At 36.1% G+C, this 17,892-nt stretch overlaps 1 protein-coding gene across 5 annotated transcripts in view; it reads right to left on the reverse strand.

Moving 5' to 3' along the window:
- NFIB (nuclear factor I B) overlaps positions 1-17,892 on the reverse strand; it is a 169,999-nt gene that overhangs the window by 42,934 nt on the left and 109,173 nt on the right. For all 5 annotated transcript variants that reach the window (XM_036402809.2, XM_036402807.2, XM_036402806.2 and 2 more), the window contains exons 5-7: positions 15,986-16,106; positions 13,983-14,101; positions 43-174 (exon numbers count right to left, since the gene is read on the reverse strand). In XM_036402809.2, the coding sequence (XP_036258702.1) occupies positions 43-174; positions 13,983-14,101; positions 15,986-16,106 (372 nt within the window). The remainder of the gene's footprint in view (positions 1-42; positions 175-13,982; positions 14,102-15,985; positions 16,107-17,892) is intronic.

Genomic DNA, 17,892 nt, shown 5'->3' on the forward strand with positions numbered 1-17,892 from the left:
AATGAACAGGGAGGTTTTTATTTCCTCCTACATAACCCTCACCACTGTGTGCAACTCCTGGGATTCCTGGGTGGTGATGCTGGGGAAAAGTGCTCAGTCTTGATGAAGAATCTTGGGGAGAAGTAGGACTAAACAAAGGCTTTTCAGGTTTCTTCATTGTAGGAGAAGACATATCTACAATAAAAAAACAAAATAACAATAACATTAGCTTAGAAGCCTGCCTAGGACACATCATTTTATAGGGTGAAAATACTTCTTTCTCTTTTTCTTGCACAAATATGGTATGATAATCCAAATCTCATATGGTGAATAAACTAATTTTAAATTACTGCTTTCAAAATTGAGAATTAAAAATAATGTCCTAACAGGTCCTTGTCTTGCAAAACAGACACTACATTTCTTTCATACCATACAAGTCAAACAGTGAAGAAATGGATGTCTTTACAACCTTCCCAGACACCCCTCAGCTCCCTAGTACATCACCAAATCGTCTGTTCCTTCATCAGCCACTTAATTTTTATTGCATTTCTCAATGCAACACCTACATTCAGGTGTGTAGGGCAATTGCCATACACATGCCAGTTTATGGTATTTATTATTTTATTACTTCAAAACGTATCCCTTACTCTTCCCAAAACTATAATGAAACAATGTAACTTCCCTAAGAACAAGGGATACTTTAACTATTCTCATATTTTCCATGTCTCAAGGATGGTCTTGTCACTTCTTCCTTTGAGTTTCCCAATCAATAAAAGCATTTCTTTAGAGCTCACTATATGAAGATAACAGACTGATAGGGACAAATGTATGATTTCTACCAAGCTTACTGAAGTTCCCCAGAATAAAAGTACTGGATTTTTTCGGAAAGTTTACATTAATTGATCAATATTTGTTGGACTTTGCACCAAATTATTTCAAATATAATTACCATATTTTTATAGAACAGACATTAATATTATAACTGGTTCCATTTCAAATCAATGGAATTTCAAAACAATTACTTCCGCTTTCAACTCATGTTCAAAGCAGAGGTAATTCCTTAAGCACTTTACTGGACAAGGGCCACACTGCAGCTGACTTTCTTACATGGACCATGTTATTTTTAAAATTATTTTGACCCTTTTAATATTGGCATACTCTATTACTCTATTCTGCTAAGACAGGCCTGCAAAATCTGAATGCCTTCCTGAGACATAAATGGATCAATGTTTTCTGAACTGAGCTTAGAGCAGGACACATGAAACTGAGTCCACTTCTTTACCCTGTCCTATCCTGCTGTCAAGCCCTGCACAGGCACTGCCACTAGACACAGAGCAGACTCTGCCTGTGACCCTCCACCGTCCCCTGCAAGTCCCACGCTCCACTTTGATCCTGACTACTACGTCTGATGAGTGCCTGAATACCCTGAAAAGTTCATCTCTTCAACAGTGCTGCAGAAAAACGATTTATTTGTTTTTAAGTTTCAGGAGGGGATTCCAATCCTTATTACTTTGAGAATGAAAATAAAACAGACTTTTGGAAAAAATAATCTGAAATACAGATGAAAAGCAGAAAGATGTCAAAAGCACTCAGACAAAGTCATTTTAAGGTCAAAATTAATCAGACACAGTGTCCTGTCCAGCTGAGAATGTTCTTCAAATGTTAAAATTCTCAGTGCTGTTCCAAATCACTGTTATTTGTATTCTCATATTACTTTGGAGATACAGCACCCAAACAGGTTGCATGTTATACATTCTAAAGCATCACATCAAAGTAAAAAGGGCTTATGCAAATAAAAAAAGTTAGAACATCTCATCTTCCAACAAGGTAAACCAGCCTATGTAGGAGGGCAGAAGAGCTGCTGTGAAAGATAGCATATGTAGCCTGTTATCAGCAGCTTGCACAAATGGTGCTCCAGATGTATAGCTGCTCAAGACAGCCCAAGGCAACAATTTTGATCAATTCTAATGTGATAAAATGCTGCAGGGAAAGTGCAGAAACATGTTTACATCAGCCTTTAATTAAACTGTTGTTCACTTCCAAAGAACCTTAGGAAACACTGATGAGACTTGAGTTTTGGCAATTTCCTCATCAAAGCAAAGACCATCTTCCTCTGTCTAAAGCAGCTTGCCATCCAGGCAGTTCCTGGATGAGTGTCATTTTGACACAGCACTTGGTAAGCCACCTGTAAGGAGAACTCAGCTGGAACCAAATAGTGACCCAGGGCAAGTTTAAACATCCACCTGCCCATTTCTGGACACCTGACCTACTTTCTTGATCACCACCACAGCACAGCAGTTTCTCTTTCTTGCTTATGAGGGATGCTTATGAGAAGAGCTAGAAGATTCCATAAACAAATAATAAATATCTTTCAATCTTTTAATTCTATAAATCTTCTTATTAGTATATTTTCTACTGCTTGGTTTCACAAACCTTTTTTTACAAGGTACACTCTTGCAAACAACAATCTGTAAAGATTTATTTACAACTCAGTAGTGTAGCATCACCTCCAGAGAAAGTAAGATAAACCCATATTCAGCTTACAGTATTTATCACTGTCATGAAGGACAAAAAACCATGGAGTCCATAGCACCACTGTCAAGCTATAAGAGGCATCCTTCCATGCTACAGTTTTAAATGAACTGCTCTTTCTCAGAGGCAGTACTTGGAATGATTTCTGGTTGCAGGATACACTACACACATCACAGGCAGCTTGACCTCAGTCTTCACCTCATCCAATAGGTACTCTTGTGTGAAGCACATGAAAATTTCAGTAAAATTTTGAATTCACTTTGGATGTCTGTATAATGACAAAAATCTCACTATGGTCAGGGGAATTTGTTTGGCTTTACACCTGTACATGTGAAGAAGGCGCAGAGCCACTTTGCACAGGCAAAGCCAGCATCACCATTTTTTCTGATAGCTCAATATGATTTCCTTTAACATTGTGTATTTCTCAACTGTGCATTTTAATAAGGCACCTAATACTGAATACTGACAGCTGAGTGACTTTAAACCACAACCACCTCTCCCTTATTGAAAAAAGGCTTTGTTATATCTGCCCCAAAGATCTGGCACTAGGACTGGATTAAAACTAAACAGCATGAATATAAAAACATTTTAATTCATTTATCTTCTCCACAAAAGGAAGAAAAGGAGTGGGGACATATTTTTATACAGATATGTGAATAAATATGAAAGAAAGAGAAATGTGCCTGAACAGCTTGGTGTCTGAGATACTTGATGTTTGTAACAAAGAGTGGCTTAGAGTTCCTGTTCTATACCAGACAGAAACCAGTCTGTGCAACTAGCTCATCCCTTTTACAAATCTGTACCCTAATCCTTGACTTTTTGGTGTCTCATTCCACTTCACTGTAAGTGTTATCTTGGACCAGAGATAAGTCCTCCTAAAAATTTATTTATTTCCATGAAAAATTCTGGTAATTGAGGTTCTCCAGAATGAAAAATCAACAAAATAAAACAGAACAAACAAATCATGGTCAGTTCCATGCTATGGATTTCTGAGGTAAATTTTAACAATTCTCAAGGTGAAGGCTTTTGTACTCACTTTTGTGAGGAACAACAGGGTCATGGAGCTGCATGCATACTGCTTAGCAGCTGAGAGTGTTCTGAACTTTAGGACCAGTGTCAAAGTTGGGAAAGAGCTGTTCACTTCACATTCAAAAGACTGATCTGTTTTACCTCACATTTTAAAAACTGATCTCAGTTTTACTTTTACTTCTGCATCAAGTGTGGCAAACCATTTTACATATGAAAACTTTACACTAGATTAGAATTTTTCAGTGTATGATAACCTCCCATTTTCAAATCAGCCTACTTAGTGCCAATGTTATTTTCACAGGCACACGTCTGATATTACAAAATCCAGTCTACCAGACTGTGACACCTGTTTTCCCATCAGGAGCCATGCCCAAGGCTAATCAAATGCTCTGTTGTGCTATTATGCCATTTCACAACAGATAAACCATTTCAGTGTATCATCTTTTGAGATTTGTATTTAAAACCTAAAAAGAGAAACTAGACTAGAATTTCTAGCCATTTTCAGTATCGTAAGCTGTCAAGAAAAACACTAAAACAATACTGTAATTCAGAAAAACTACAGTAAAATGAGTCAATTAATTGCAATAGCAACTGAATTATTTCTTTTTTCATTAGTCATATAATTAATTACACTATTTTATTTTGCTTTGCTCTCTAAGTATTAATATACATAAGAGAAGAAAGTGATACAAGAACTTCCAGACAACTGAAACACAACAGTCAGAACCCTTTAGATGGAGCAGACATGTCATTCTTCTCATCCTTAACTACGTGAACTTGCCGAATGCTGTACTCCATTGCCAAAAGTAACATTCTGTGGGCTATGTTTACCTTGAAGATTTTCTTTACCTCAGCAGAAAGTGGTTTGGGCAAGAGACAGAAGGGTTTTACCTACCTGCCCTTACACCTTCCAGCATACAGGGGGAAGGTGGATATAGGGAGGCAGGGTGGAAAACCCGGACAAATACCTGTATGAATGAATGTAGGACACTCTTTGCTGGTGTTTCTGACTGTATAAAATTGGACAACTGAAATTTTCCATTGCATTACTGACTATCCTACTTTTTATGGACAGAAAGTAAAACTCAGTACAGTTCCTGTTAAAATTCTATGCACTAGCTTTTCGGAAGTATAATCTAGTGCATGGACATTTAAACTAAAGTAATTGGGAAACCTGCATACACATTTCCCCAAATTTTTTTTTCAATTTTAACAGAACACTATTTATAAAATGGGGGATGACCAAAGCTATGATGGTAGATCAAATTAATATTGAATATGTGAACACCCAAACTTTCCCCATCCCAAAATAATTTTAAAAAATGTTCACCTATGGGACAGGCATACAGACCTAATCCCATAACTGTTATTTGACAAGATCATATTACATGTAGGTAATTAACTGCCATAATGAAGACATGTATGTCTGTGTAAACTTACAGCTATTCCCACCAAGATAAGGCTGAAACTATGGTACACTGTCCTGTAAAGGCTGTGGGCAGCAATTCTTCATTCTCATCTATAAACACACCTCACCACTTCTCACCAGGAAGTAACAGTAAAACAACAAGGGGAGGTTTATAATCAGCATGACTATGTTACTATAACTGCACTGTTTCCAAGAGAAGAAACATAGCTTTTTTTCCCATGCATTGACCTTCTAGATAAAGCTGCCCAGCTTTCCTCACCTTTCCTCATCCTCATCTCATACCAGAAACACTGTCCTGCTGTGAGACACCCAAGCTGCAGGTGCCATCATGGAGATCACTGGGATCTGGGATGCTGCTGTTGGAAGGAGGTGAGAATATCTCCATCCCCTTCACAGTGACCCACAGGGACCAGCTGCACCTCTGCAGCCTCTCCTGTCTCACATCTTCCTACAACTGCAGACTCAGTTTATCCAGCCACTTCTGTATCAACACAGCGTGTCAGATGTTGTATGGGAAGTACTTGGGACTAACACAGAGCTCAGTGGGGGGCTACCTCTTAAACATGGAGTAGGCACAGAAGTAATGGGGCTGACTTTGGAAATAGAGATAAAAGGCATCAGACCAAAAATACTGTGTTGCTAGAGCAAATGTCTAGATCACTAAAAAAGCCACTGTCATAAAAAAAAAACCCTTAAGCAACTTCAGTGTATTTCAGGTACTTGAGTACTTTTTTGTTTATCTTTACACTTCAGAAATAGAGTGAGCCATTTCATCTTCTATGAATCACTGTAAAGAGGCGTGATTCATGTACACAGCTGTGATAGAAGAGCATTTTGGAAGAATGAGAAAAATGTACCAAAAAAGTTATAAAGACTTTGGAGTAGTATTAGTCATTTATTAAGTTATCCTACAGAAAGTCATCCAGACTTCAAGGAAAAATGTACAGCTGTAACATTTCCTTAAGACTGAGACTTTGGCCAGGAAAGGACCATGGCCAGAAAATAAAATCAATACTGTAATCATAACTGCCAAAGTCACAAAAGTATTTCCAGTTTCTAATGCAATAAGATTAAATGGCTAATTGAGATAAAATAATGTGATGGAATTTGTTGATTTAGAAGCATTCAGATTATGAAATCTTTTTATTACTCTTATCTAATGGTCTCTAATGGTAACAGTCAGGAATATTTTAAGAGTTGTGCCACATTAATTGTTGATCCATCTGGAGAATGTTTTTAAAAATCATTAAGTCAAACTGAAATATACTACTTTGGTCAAGTTTGATACAGATTGTTTGAAAGTAGTAAAAAAGTACCTTTTCAAATACATCTATGTATAAACACAGAAACACAGAATCTGTGAATGAAGAGGGGTACCCAAAAAATGACAATACCTCTTCTTTCCATAAATGAAGACATTCTGCACCACATGTTAAATTATGCAGACTAACACATACCCTTCAAGTTCTAAAAAGAAGTGATCCATTTCAAAATACTAAATCTCTTATTCAGCAAAATTGGAATAAGAAAATTACACATAATAGCTCCTGGGACAAATCTTACATTAAGAAATTCATTGTATCACTCATTTCAATCAAAAGATGTCTACCATCCAGATAACAGGATGTTGCCATGATACAAAATTCATCACAGGATAATGGCCACGAATACAAGAAAAATTCTTTTTTCACTAACATGTTTCATTGATCAATATGGAGACCTTAAGTGTATTCACCTCACTAATCACACATAGAAAACATTAATAGGTCTTTCCACAGTATATTTGTCAAAACAAAAGACAAAGAATGTGTAATGAGATTTTTTTACAGCAACTTTATTGAGCAAATAACAGTAATTTCCAGGAACTCAAAAAAAAATCAAACCTTTTTTGTATGCTTCCTATTGCATCTCCAATTATATTTGTCCTTCTGTTTATATTTCTAAACACTCTTCATTCAGTTGGAAACTTAAGTGTTCATGGGTTGAAGGAAAAGTCAGGTCTCTGCTCTGCCCAAAAGAAAAACTTCCTCATCCGTTATTCTGAATACTTGGAGATATTTATGAACAATTGTAAATTTGTCTAAATCAATTTTAAATACAGAAAACCAGATATAATCTTTGTTGCTTTGTTTTTTGAAGACAGCATAAACTTGTCATTCTCAATAACGCAGTATGTCAATTTTCTTGATGTACAAGCAACTTACTCATTCTAAGGTAACATTTTTGCCATCCTGTTCATAGTATGTTTTTCTTTCTCTGTATTTTCATTAAATAAGTATTTGGGAGATCCTTCACCTATTTTTCTATACATAGTGCCTTTCAAGCTTTAAGTGTTTTTCATCTTTATAAAAATAACTTTTTACTTATTCCAGGTACCAGCAGCTTGTCTTGCAAAATTGTCACTATAGAAAACAAAAGCAAACCAATTCCCTATTGATCTTGGATTTGTTTAAACTATCCCAACATTTGACATTATTTTTAAGAAGCAGACAAAGTTCATGCACTGAATTCTGCCAACATCTTTTTTCTCAATGAGGAAAAACAAGGAGGACTCAAATAGGGTCTTCAAGTAACTCTTCCTTGTAAGGCTGTTTGTTACCATGATGCCATTTTCAGAGGCACAGCTGCCAACAGGCTCACAGAAGCCATGGCTAAGAGTTTACTCTGGAAATACACTTTGAAAAGTTAGTCTTGGTGAAACATATCTCTTATTTTACAAATGTGAAGTTATGAAAATTTACCAAGTGGTAGTATTTGATTACAGTGCTGAAAATAATCCTATCATACTAGTCAAAACCGCATAAAATTATTATATTATATAGAGATTATAAATTATTGTATTATATAGAGATACAGAGATACAAAATGTATGTGTATGCATGTGTATACATTGTTTAAAAAGTATTTTGAAATAAAAATATACAAAGGTAGAAGCAACAAGCTACTAATAAGACAGAAATTGCTTTCAAATATACTTTGACATGGAAGGATTTTGAGAATTCAGTCTAAGTCAAAAACACAGAATGGCATTTAACAGATATTGATCAAGGTAAACCTTTGCAAACTGAATTGATCTGTTAGATGGAGAGTGTGTTTCTAAAGTATTAGCCCTCAGAAGGAGCACCAGGAGCTGGAAAAAATCCTTTACCCTGTCCAACACAGGATACCAAAAAGCCAAGGTGCTCTGTTACTGTTCTCAACTCCTGGACTACATTAGCTACTTCCTCTTTTAGTTCCCTCACTTCAGAAATAAGAACATCCATCCTTGACAGTTGATGAGAAGAAGATCCAAGAAAGAAACAGTGATCATGAAGGACCCCAGTGGGGAAGGAGTTTCCAGTGGATGGGGAGAAAGAAAAAGGGGACAAGTGTCCGGAAGAGGAGTATCCAACAAAGGGTGTCGGGACCTGAGAAGTGGAGGGTCCAACAGAGGCTGGCCAAGCAACAGGTGAAGGCAGTCCAGCTGTTTCAGTTTTAATGGAATGATGGCATCTTGGCTCTTGACTGTTGGTAGAGGTGGGTGAGGTGTAAGAGAATGAACATGATGAAGAAACTGTAAAATTAAAATTCAGTTCATTGTATATTGACAATCAGTATTTCCAGACACCTGACTACTATGGAAATCCACATGAATCTCTCCACTTTTGTAATGAACAGTGTGTATTGATGACAACTGTTATATTTATTTCCAATGTACACAGTGTTGTAACATTATAACAGTAAAACAGATCTCAAGGACAAATACAGAAATTGTCTGAAATTATGTTAATGAACTTTCTTAAGCCAGCTTTCAAAAAGGAGGCCATAGATGCGAACACTGTCCTTCTCTTTTCTGATATTTCTGTTTCCTTACAAGTTAAGAAAAAAAGCATCTAATTTACTTGCCAGTAAGTAAATCAAGATGTTCACCAACAGTTATTAGCCTATTAATCCTAAAGATCCTTTAGCCACTGCACTAGTCACTAGAGACATTTTAAATTTTTAGTAACTTCCTCTTCCATATTTTGTGAGGGAATTTCTTTTTTTTTTTACTGCATAAAATTTCTAAATTGCTCAAAAACTCATCAACTTTACTCAGGCAGAAACTTACATCTATCTCACAAAATCTTACTAGTGCAGGAACTTAAAATTTTGTTTGATATGAAAACATAGTGAAGAATTCAGTAACAGCAACCTGGAGAAAGGAAGACTGGGAGAGATCTACAGTAAATTAGTTAGTAGACATAGAGGTATTTCTAATTGATGGAGATTTAAGACATGATCCAGACATTATTGAAGTTATTCAGGCATCCAGTTGGAAGAAACAAGCCACAAGAGAGAAAAAATAACTTGTACAATATCTGACAGAAGACACAGCAATTGAAATCCCAATTGTCATGTTAGGGCTCAACTTCTAAATAATGCAGCATTCTCAGAGATGACTTTTCCCTTTTTTGGGCTGTAGGATTTTTGGAGGACAGTTAGTTACTTGAAAGGCTAATGGTAAAAGTCTTGGGAGAAATCTCTGCAGTTATAAAACTGCCTATTTGCACTACCAGAAAACCTCAAACCTGTTTAAAAAAATCACACAAATAGAAGCATATTTTTAGCATTTCAACATAGCAAAAAATAATGGCAAAAACTACAGAATCTTCCCACATTGACTGGATGTCTCCAAAATAAAAAACAACACTGTCATTCCACAGTATTTTTTAATCTGTTTTTGAAACAGTTACACATACTCTTGTGGTTACATATATTTTTAAAATAGTCAAAAACTATTTTGCAAGCCAGTGGAGCAAATCTCCAGGACAGTATCATGGCTTAATAAGATTTTCTTTTTTTCTATAAGGATCAAAGATCAAACTTCAATAAATAAAAATATTTTAAAACTTAATTTTCATGTTAATTTGGGTTAATTAGAGAAGGCTAATACTTTTATATCAGATTGGTAACATAACTCTTTGTGGATTTTTTTCTTACCAAGTGTATGCCATCTATAAAGTTACTATTTTTAGGGTACGCTTGCTTATTTCTGCCCAGAGTTACAACTTCAAAGAGACAGCTCCCCCAAAACAGACTATAAAGCACAACATCTGGAAATCTTATCAAAACATTTTTGGAAGTACTATGACAGGAAGACAGTTAACAGCAAAAGGACAGTCTGGAGTTTTACAACTGAAAGCAGAGTCTGGTATGAGCAATATTTACTGTAACTAGGCTAGATTTCTTTTTCTTACATCCACAAATGCTACATCCTGGCAACACCACAAGTACTCCTATATTCATGTCCCTGAACCTCACGATGCATGTCTGCACAGAGAAGTTATAAAACCTATCATGAATACAACAAAATCACTCCTCTCCTAAACTCTTCTTATGTACTAAACTATGATTTTTTTTCAAAGCAATGGAAGGTTAATCTAACCCATTTCACCCTACTGCAAAATTTTCCTCTGTCCTATTTTTAATTTCAGTATATTTCTGTGTTGCCCATTAATTCTGTCTCATTCTCTCTATCAAAACTGTTAGAATGCCCCTCAGACACCTAGGAAAATCCTAAATATTTTATTCAAATGTGTTTCAGATGTTATTGTTTTACTGCAACTATCCAGTTCCAAACTACCACTTATGACATTTCTGTTACTTTAGAAATATTTAAATAAACATGTGAAAAGCCTTAATGATAAAAGAGTCTTTCAAAACTATGTCATTTCAGTTTCTATGAAAATACTTTACATTTAGATACGGTAATGAAGAAACTAAACCTCTTTCATTTCAGAAGTTAAAAATCTCTTTCTGTCAAGTCCAAAACTGAGACAATGAAACTGAAATTAACAATGGCATATTTTAGTATCAACACTATTCCTGATGTTGTCTCTCTTAGAAAAGTTAAAATTGCATTTGCGTGGTAGAGAAGCTATTTACCCATAAACATGATATCCAGAGACATGTTTATTCGTGGGTACTGTGAAACGATTTGTATTTTTGGTGCTGATGACCTGTGGATATTGCCTGAAGAAGCAATCTGATGTGGCCACATGATCATTCCTTCTTGACACTGGATAAACACAAATGTGATCCCAAAAGTCCTATTTCTTTTTCATTTATCTTAACCTCATATAGCACACAGATTTACATAGATAAAAGGGAAATAGCACAAGTGAGATCTCTGGCATAGAAACCACCTCCAAAATTTACTTATATTATCTTTGTGTTTGCAGGCATATGGAAGCAGAAAATATATTTTCATAAATACAATATCATGATACAACATCTGTGTCTGAAAGGAGCTTTTAAACAGATACATATAAGTAATTGAATCATCATAGACTATCCAGAGCTGGAAAGGACCAAGAAAGGATCACCATAGTCCTACTCCTGGCTCTGCACAGGGCAGCCCCGAGAACCATGTGTGTGTGAGGACTGTCCAAATGCTTCTTGAACTCTGTCAGATTGGAGCTATGTCCACTTCCCTGAGGAGCCTGTTCCAACCACCCTTTGTGTGAAGAGCCTTCTCCTAATATTTAACCTAATCTGTCATTCCTTTGAGTCATACCACTGGTCACCAGAGAGATTAAATCAGTGCCATGAAGATGATATCAAGCATCTAACAAACTAGCAGCAGAACAAATATGCCAGGAGCTGCCCCACACTACTTCCCACTGAGCCTGGGCACCTAGGGTAGGGATTGCTTATCAGTTACTACTTATGGTGTTTCTGCAGCAGCAAATAATCTCAGAAAGTGATCAGAGGCAAACATAACTTTTTTGGGGCAAAAGACTTCTATTTCCCCCAGTACAATGTTTTTTGCACTGGACAGTGCTGTATCTGTGCCTCTGCAGCAATGGAAGAACATCTTAAGGATGGAAAAAAGAAAGTCCATAATAGTGACTTGAAGGCTATCTCTCTGACATGAATCTGGTAAAATTTAACTAAGCTCATTAGTGCTGGAGGACAGGACATTCAGGGAGGGATGCAAACTCCAGGAAGCAAAACACCCTGATTTAAGTCTATCATTTATCTTCCTCATATTGGAGTTCCCTGTTTTATGGAACATATTAAAAGCTATTTCACTCCAGAAGTCTAGCTACCTAATAACACAGAAATTAAGTAAAGGTTCATTGAAAATACACTCAAGCAATTTAAATCATAACATTGTTCACTACTGGTAACTGTAACATGAAGTTCATACAAACATAAACAAATCCAGTGTTCATGGAAAATAATTCTTTGCAAGCAGAATGATTCGAAACCTAAAATGCAGTTGAGATACTTAAGAACTATAAAGATCACCTGAGAAAGGCTCTGTCAGCAGGACTTGCACTCAGGAGTCTATTTGGCAGAGCACTTCCCAGAAGCCCCTACAGCTCACTCAGCAGGACAAAACTACATTTCACAAATGGGGATACATGTCTTCCCTACAACTATAAAAAATAATTTATCTAGAAAGTAAAAAAATAATTTGAGGTATGGTCCTGTCTTTCATGAAGAATTTTAATAAAGTTTCATGGCAAAACAAGTAGCATTCACAGAGAAAAATATTTTGCATAAGGAGGAAGATTCTGGATGGCAGATCTGCTATTTATACTGTTCTTAAATTAGATTATGCAAAACCACAGGCAAGCTTCTTTTTAAAAAATACAAAAGTGAATGCTTCAAACAGGGAAAAATAAATATCAGAGGCTCCCTAAGAAATGATGTACAAAAGAAATTATGAAGAAAAAAACTAGTTAACCCTAGAACAGCCTAATGGTAAGAACGCAGATAAAAAGGTAGGCGAAAGAAGATTAAAATGAGACCCACTATAATAGAAATGTGAGAGTTTGGCAACTAAACGACATACCAGTCAGATGTTTCCTTGCACATGGAGATGAAATAGGAAACTTAGCAGGGGGAAAAAAAGAGTTGGGGTTTTTTTGTTTGGTTTTTTGTTGTTGTTGTTGTTGGGGTCTTTTTATTTTGGGGTTTTTTTTGGGTTTGTTTTTGTTTTTTGGTTTTTTTGTTGTTTTTTTTTTTTGTTTGGTTCTTTTGTTGTTGTTGTTTTTTTAAGAAGCTTTAAAAGAAAATAAAAATGAGGTAAGACCAAAGGGTCACTCAGTTGTGGAAGAACTGAGAGCAATGATCAGCAGTCGATATGAAAACTATTGAAAGATTCACAAAGGAAGGAACTGCATGTCTTTTTAACTATTTCCCTTTTACATACTATGCCTTACATGTCACAGTCCGTCCAGACAGCTGCAGTACCTCAGCCACAGGATCCATTAACCAATACTGTTCAAACATATGAGTTTAAACACATTCTCACATAACAAAGGGGAGGGAAAAGACTGCACAGGCACCTAGGTTTATAAAACATCAAGATAACATGAGAGAGAGTTATGACAATTGATTTCACTCTTTTGACTCTTGATTAATTTCACTCTTCTTCTCCGCAGTAAGCATGTTTGTTGCTTTGGATAACCCAGAACATGCCACTACTTACCAATCCCCTCAGACAGAGTCCCACAGAGCTACATGTGGGCTTTTCAGAAAGAGCCTATTGGATCTAATCTGAGTCACATGGTAGAGACTAAATGTCCATGCCATGGTAATAAAGAAATGGTGTAGTCTTATGTTTTAGCAATCATATTAAGGAGATCTTTTGATTTCTGAAAGCACTGGACTCCAAATTCTACTGGGATGATCACGGCACAGACAATATCAAGTACCTCGTTTGTCACATGTCTTTTCAAACAATAATGCTATCACCAGATAGAAAAATATTATTACTATTATTATTATTATTATCATCATTATCATTATCGTTATCATTATCATTACTATTATTATTATGCTGTTGTGTAAATAATAATAATGTTGTTTATGTTGGTTGTTAATACAATATCCTGTTTGTTTTAAATACATTTACAAAACCAGCAAATACATACTCCACACAGAGTAAAGATTCTTCTAAAAAGCCATCATTTTATTGCCGCAATGAAATGCCTATATTTGAGCATAATTCAAGGTAAAATAACTCCATGCTACTCACCTTGATCTCTTTCATGCCATGTCCTGCTTCCTGCAGCTGGTGAATTTGGAGAAGGATAGAAGTCTCCTGTGGGGCTTGGCTCCATATTTTCATCTATGGAGATAGTTTTGGGTCTTTTGCTGTTGAAGAATTGTGAGATTTGTCAGTGAATATAATATTCATCTAGCAGTGGTATATAAACTCCAAAGCCAAAAAAGCCCCCCAAAACCCTGGATATTACAACCTACATTACCTTGCACAGGCAATGTTAATAATACATGATGCAGGTATGCACTTGCGTTATTCACACAACTAAATATTTCAAAGATGGCATGAATGGGTAACATAACAGTCCACAGCATTTCATGGAACAATAAACCAGTTCCTGTAGCCTACCAAAGACCACAGGACTACCTTCATTGTGTCATGAAGGTACTAAACTCTATGCAAGAACCATTAAGTGAAGCAAGTCACTGGAAAGTGTTACCAATAATGCCAAGGTAGAACAGGAACTTTTTTGAATGTGGTAATAAGGAAAAAATATACTTTACTGCATTTCATCAGGTCAAACTCCCAAACTTTTCAAAGAGGGCTAGTTTGAAACAAACACTTTTCATTTTTGACTAGTTTAATGAAAAACAACAAAAGGCCCATATTTCAAATCACACCATATAAAATGAGGCAGAACTTCAAAACAGTGAAGGAAAGTGAAGTTTCTTCATAGCAATATATACTGAACCTGTTTTTACTGACTGCCAAAGAAAACAAGAATAAGGTTTTAATGGTGTGGTGGTATTATTATTATTATTATTATTATTATTATTATTATTATTATTATTATTATTATTACTGCTGCTACTACTACTGCTACTGCTACTACTACTACTACTACTACTACTACTGCTACACTACTACTACAACTGCTATTGCTACAGTATGATAATTAATCCATCTATTCTAATTAATCCATCAATTTCTAAAATGTATTTGGTGTACTGCCAAGCTGAAAATATGATAGAATGAAATATGGAAACATGAGCAAAATAACTCAGAAGAATCAAGTGCTGGTGGAAGAATACCTCAGTGCCCTGATAGTCCTATTAAGTCCTGTCCGATTGTGCAGACACTTCCTGACTGACTGGGGTGCAGAAATGTGGGGCAATGACAGCTCCTGTAGTGCTTGTGATTTCATGGTATAGCAGGCAGTTTCAGAAAACCAAGGGGCCCTAGGGGTCTGACAGACACTACATGATCTGGTAGTCAGGAGGAGGGCACAGAAGGGCACAGCCCTACATTCATGGGCCCACTAGCTGTTCTAAGGGAGGAAATGAGACCTTTTTCTCAGAGATGAGAGAAGGGAGCATGTTGAACAAGGGGGAAATCAGTCCCTCAGATTAAATCGCCTGTAGCAGGCAAAGGGAGACTCTTGAGAAAAATTAACCTGTAACTATCTCACATGCTCGTCCTTCTTTCCATCCTGTTGGGAAATGCTGCCTGAAGAATCGAGGCATGAAACATAGTTGCATGAGCTGGGCTGTTATGGATGAAAACGTCTTTATATACCTGTCCTAAGACGTTTTCTAGAGGAAACAGTATCTGTCCAAACATATCTTGCAAGACGGAGGTCCAAGAGGGAGGGAGCCCTGAAAGACAGCCCTTCTGCCTGCAACCACTCTGAGCCCTGCCAGCATTCTCCCAAGTGCTAGATCTTCCTGCAGCTCAGCAGCACTTTGTGGATGTGTAGCTGTCCTCCTGGCAAAACGATTTAGTGCGCACTTCAAACCCTGAAAAAAGCTTCCACCATCTTCAATGTCATGCAAGACGGCAGGCAACAATGACAACATTTCAAATGACAAAATTTATAATTTACAAGTCTGTACAGAGATTATGGCGACATACATAAGTAGCTAGCCTCACAAAATCAGAGGAAATTAACAAAGCAGTTGACTGTTGACAGGATTTGTGAATTGCTTGTCCTACACTATTAAACATGGTTCACATTAGCACTTATTTCAAGTTTTTACCTGCTTGGTGGAGAGGACAAGGATCTCTGTAGGTTTACACCCGAATTCATATCATGGTAATATGGCTGGCTCGGAAGATCTCCAATTGGGAAGTTTACTCCACTTCCTTGGGTTATGGGTGCTGAAAAACACATCATCATAAGAAGTCAGAGATAATCTTCTATCTTTTTAGCTATCTTTTCTTTTTTAACACTTGGAAAAATATCAGGATGTTACTACAAGGACCTAATTTTCTGCCTCTTGTGGAAACCAAGCACAGACAAGTTGCATCAATGATTATGTATCTAAAAAGGGAATTGTCTTCTGTAGTATTAACTTAGCAGTTGTGCAGACAGAATACATTTATTTTATAAGAGATAACATGGAATCACCAATATGGAAAAGATAATACAAACCTCAAGGACTATAATGAATGAGGCCAGGTTTATGAGGGCAGCTAGTATTACTTATTAAAGAACTGAAAAAATGGAAATAAGAAACATGGATAAACACTAATTCCTTTTCCTTAATATTAAATCTGCTGTATTAAAAATAGCCTGCTATGTTGACAGCCTGGTTTTCTGCCTTCTTTTTCTTTTGCCCAGTGCCACGTATTCTGCTTTGCATGTGTGCACCTACATGCATTTGCACACACAGTCAGTGTTACCTTCACCTCCTTATAGGGTCTGTGTACCACACAGACTCTGGTAATTCAAGAATAAATTATGTATTACATATTGTGGTGTATTTACCTTTGTTCATTGTCTGTGCATTGTGCATTTTAACTACCTTTGGCACTTAAAAGAATAATTGCACATTGTGTAATGTATTTGAAGGTTTGTATTTTTCCTGACAGTTTAAGTACAACTTTGTTGCGGCTTGAGGTTAAACAAATGCATGGTAAGAAATCCCACAGAAACCACATCCTTTAATGCTTATTATTAGAATTATATCATGTATAACAGCTCCATAATGCACAGTTTCATAGCACAATTAAAATATTGTTTCTTTTTTAACCTGAATGGCCTTATACTTTAAAACGTACTTAACCACCTGACAACAAAAAGAAAGCTATAATTCACACATCCTCAGCCTTCTAAAACAGCAAAATCATATCTTCAGCAGGCACAAGAAAGAATATGTCTTAGCATTGCAGGATTGCAATGCTCACTGTTTTGCTGAAGGATTTAACAAAATTTCAGTTGTTGAATATTAATTTCTGACCACAGAAAATTAAATAACCCATGCCTCTGAAGCCTCAGAAAGTTAATTAAATTCTTCAAGGACCTTGACCCTGCGTAAGTTAATACCTGTGCAAAATATGGACAGACATTTTAGAAATTTTGGAAGCCTCTTTTACTTTTTCCTCACCTCACCAGAAAAGTGATTTTTCTGGATCATTCAGTCTTTACAATGTTGTATCATCACTGTGGACACTTCTACACTTCTACAACTTTCAACTATTCTTCTTTACTTCCTAATGAAGTCTTGGGAGAAATACTTTAATAGGGTTGATAGTAAAGGGAGAAAAGAAAGGGTCAGGAAGCAATGCAAAATGAAAATATGGACACGTTTTATGCTATACTATTCTAGCAACTGTTAGATGTCAACAAAAGAAACCTTCTATTCTTTTTGGTTTTTCATTCTGCAGTCAAAGCTTCACCTGTACTTTTATATTTAATATTTATGAAGATTTTTACATGTTCATTTGTGTAATATTTCTGATGGCAAAACAAGACAATGTAATTAGAAATTCAGTTACAGCCAATGCTAAGACTAAAAGAAACACAAAGATTTTATACATTATTGGTCATCCTTTATATTCATACTGTGATTTTTAACAGTTGCAAATGAAAAACAAACCTAAAGGAATAATCTGATCTTTTAGCAATACCCAAGGATGTGTAGGGCATCCTTAAAAAACTGTT

The sequence above is a fragment of the Molothrus ater genome, chromosome Z (genome assembly GCF_012460135.2).
Source record: "Molothrus ater isolate BHLD 08-10-18 breed brown headed cowbird chromosome Z, BPBGC_Mater_1.1, whole genome shotgun sequence".
Classification (NCBI taxonomy): Eukaryota; Metazoa; Chordata; class Aves; order Passeriformes; family Icteridae; genus Molothrus; species Molothrus ater.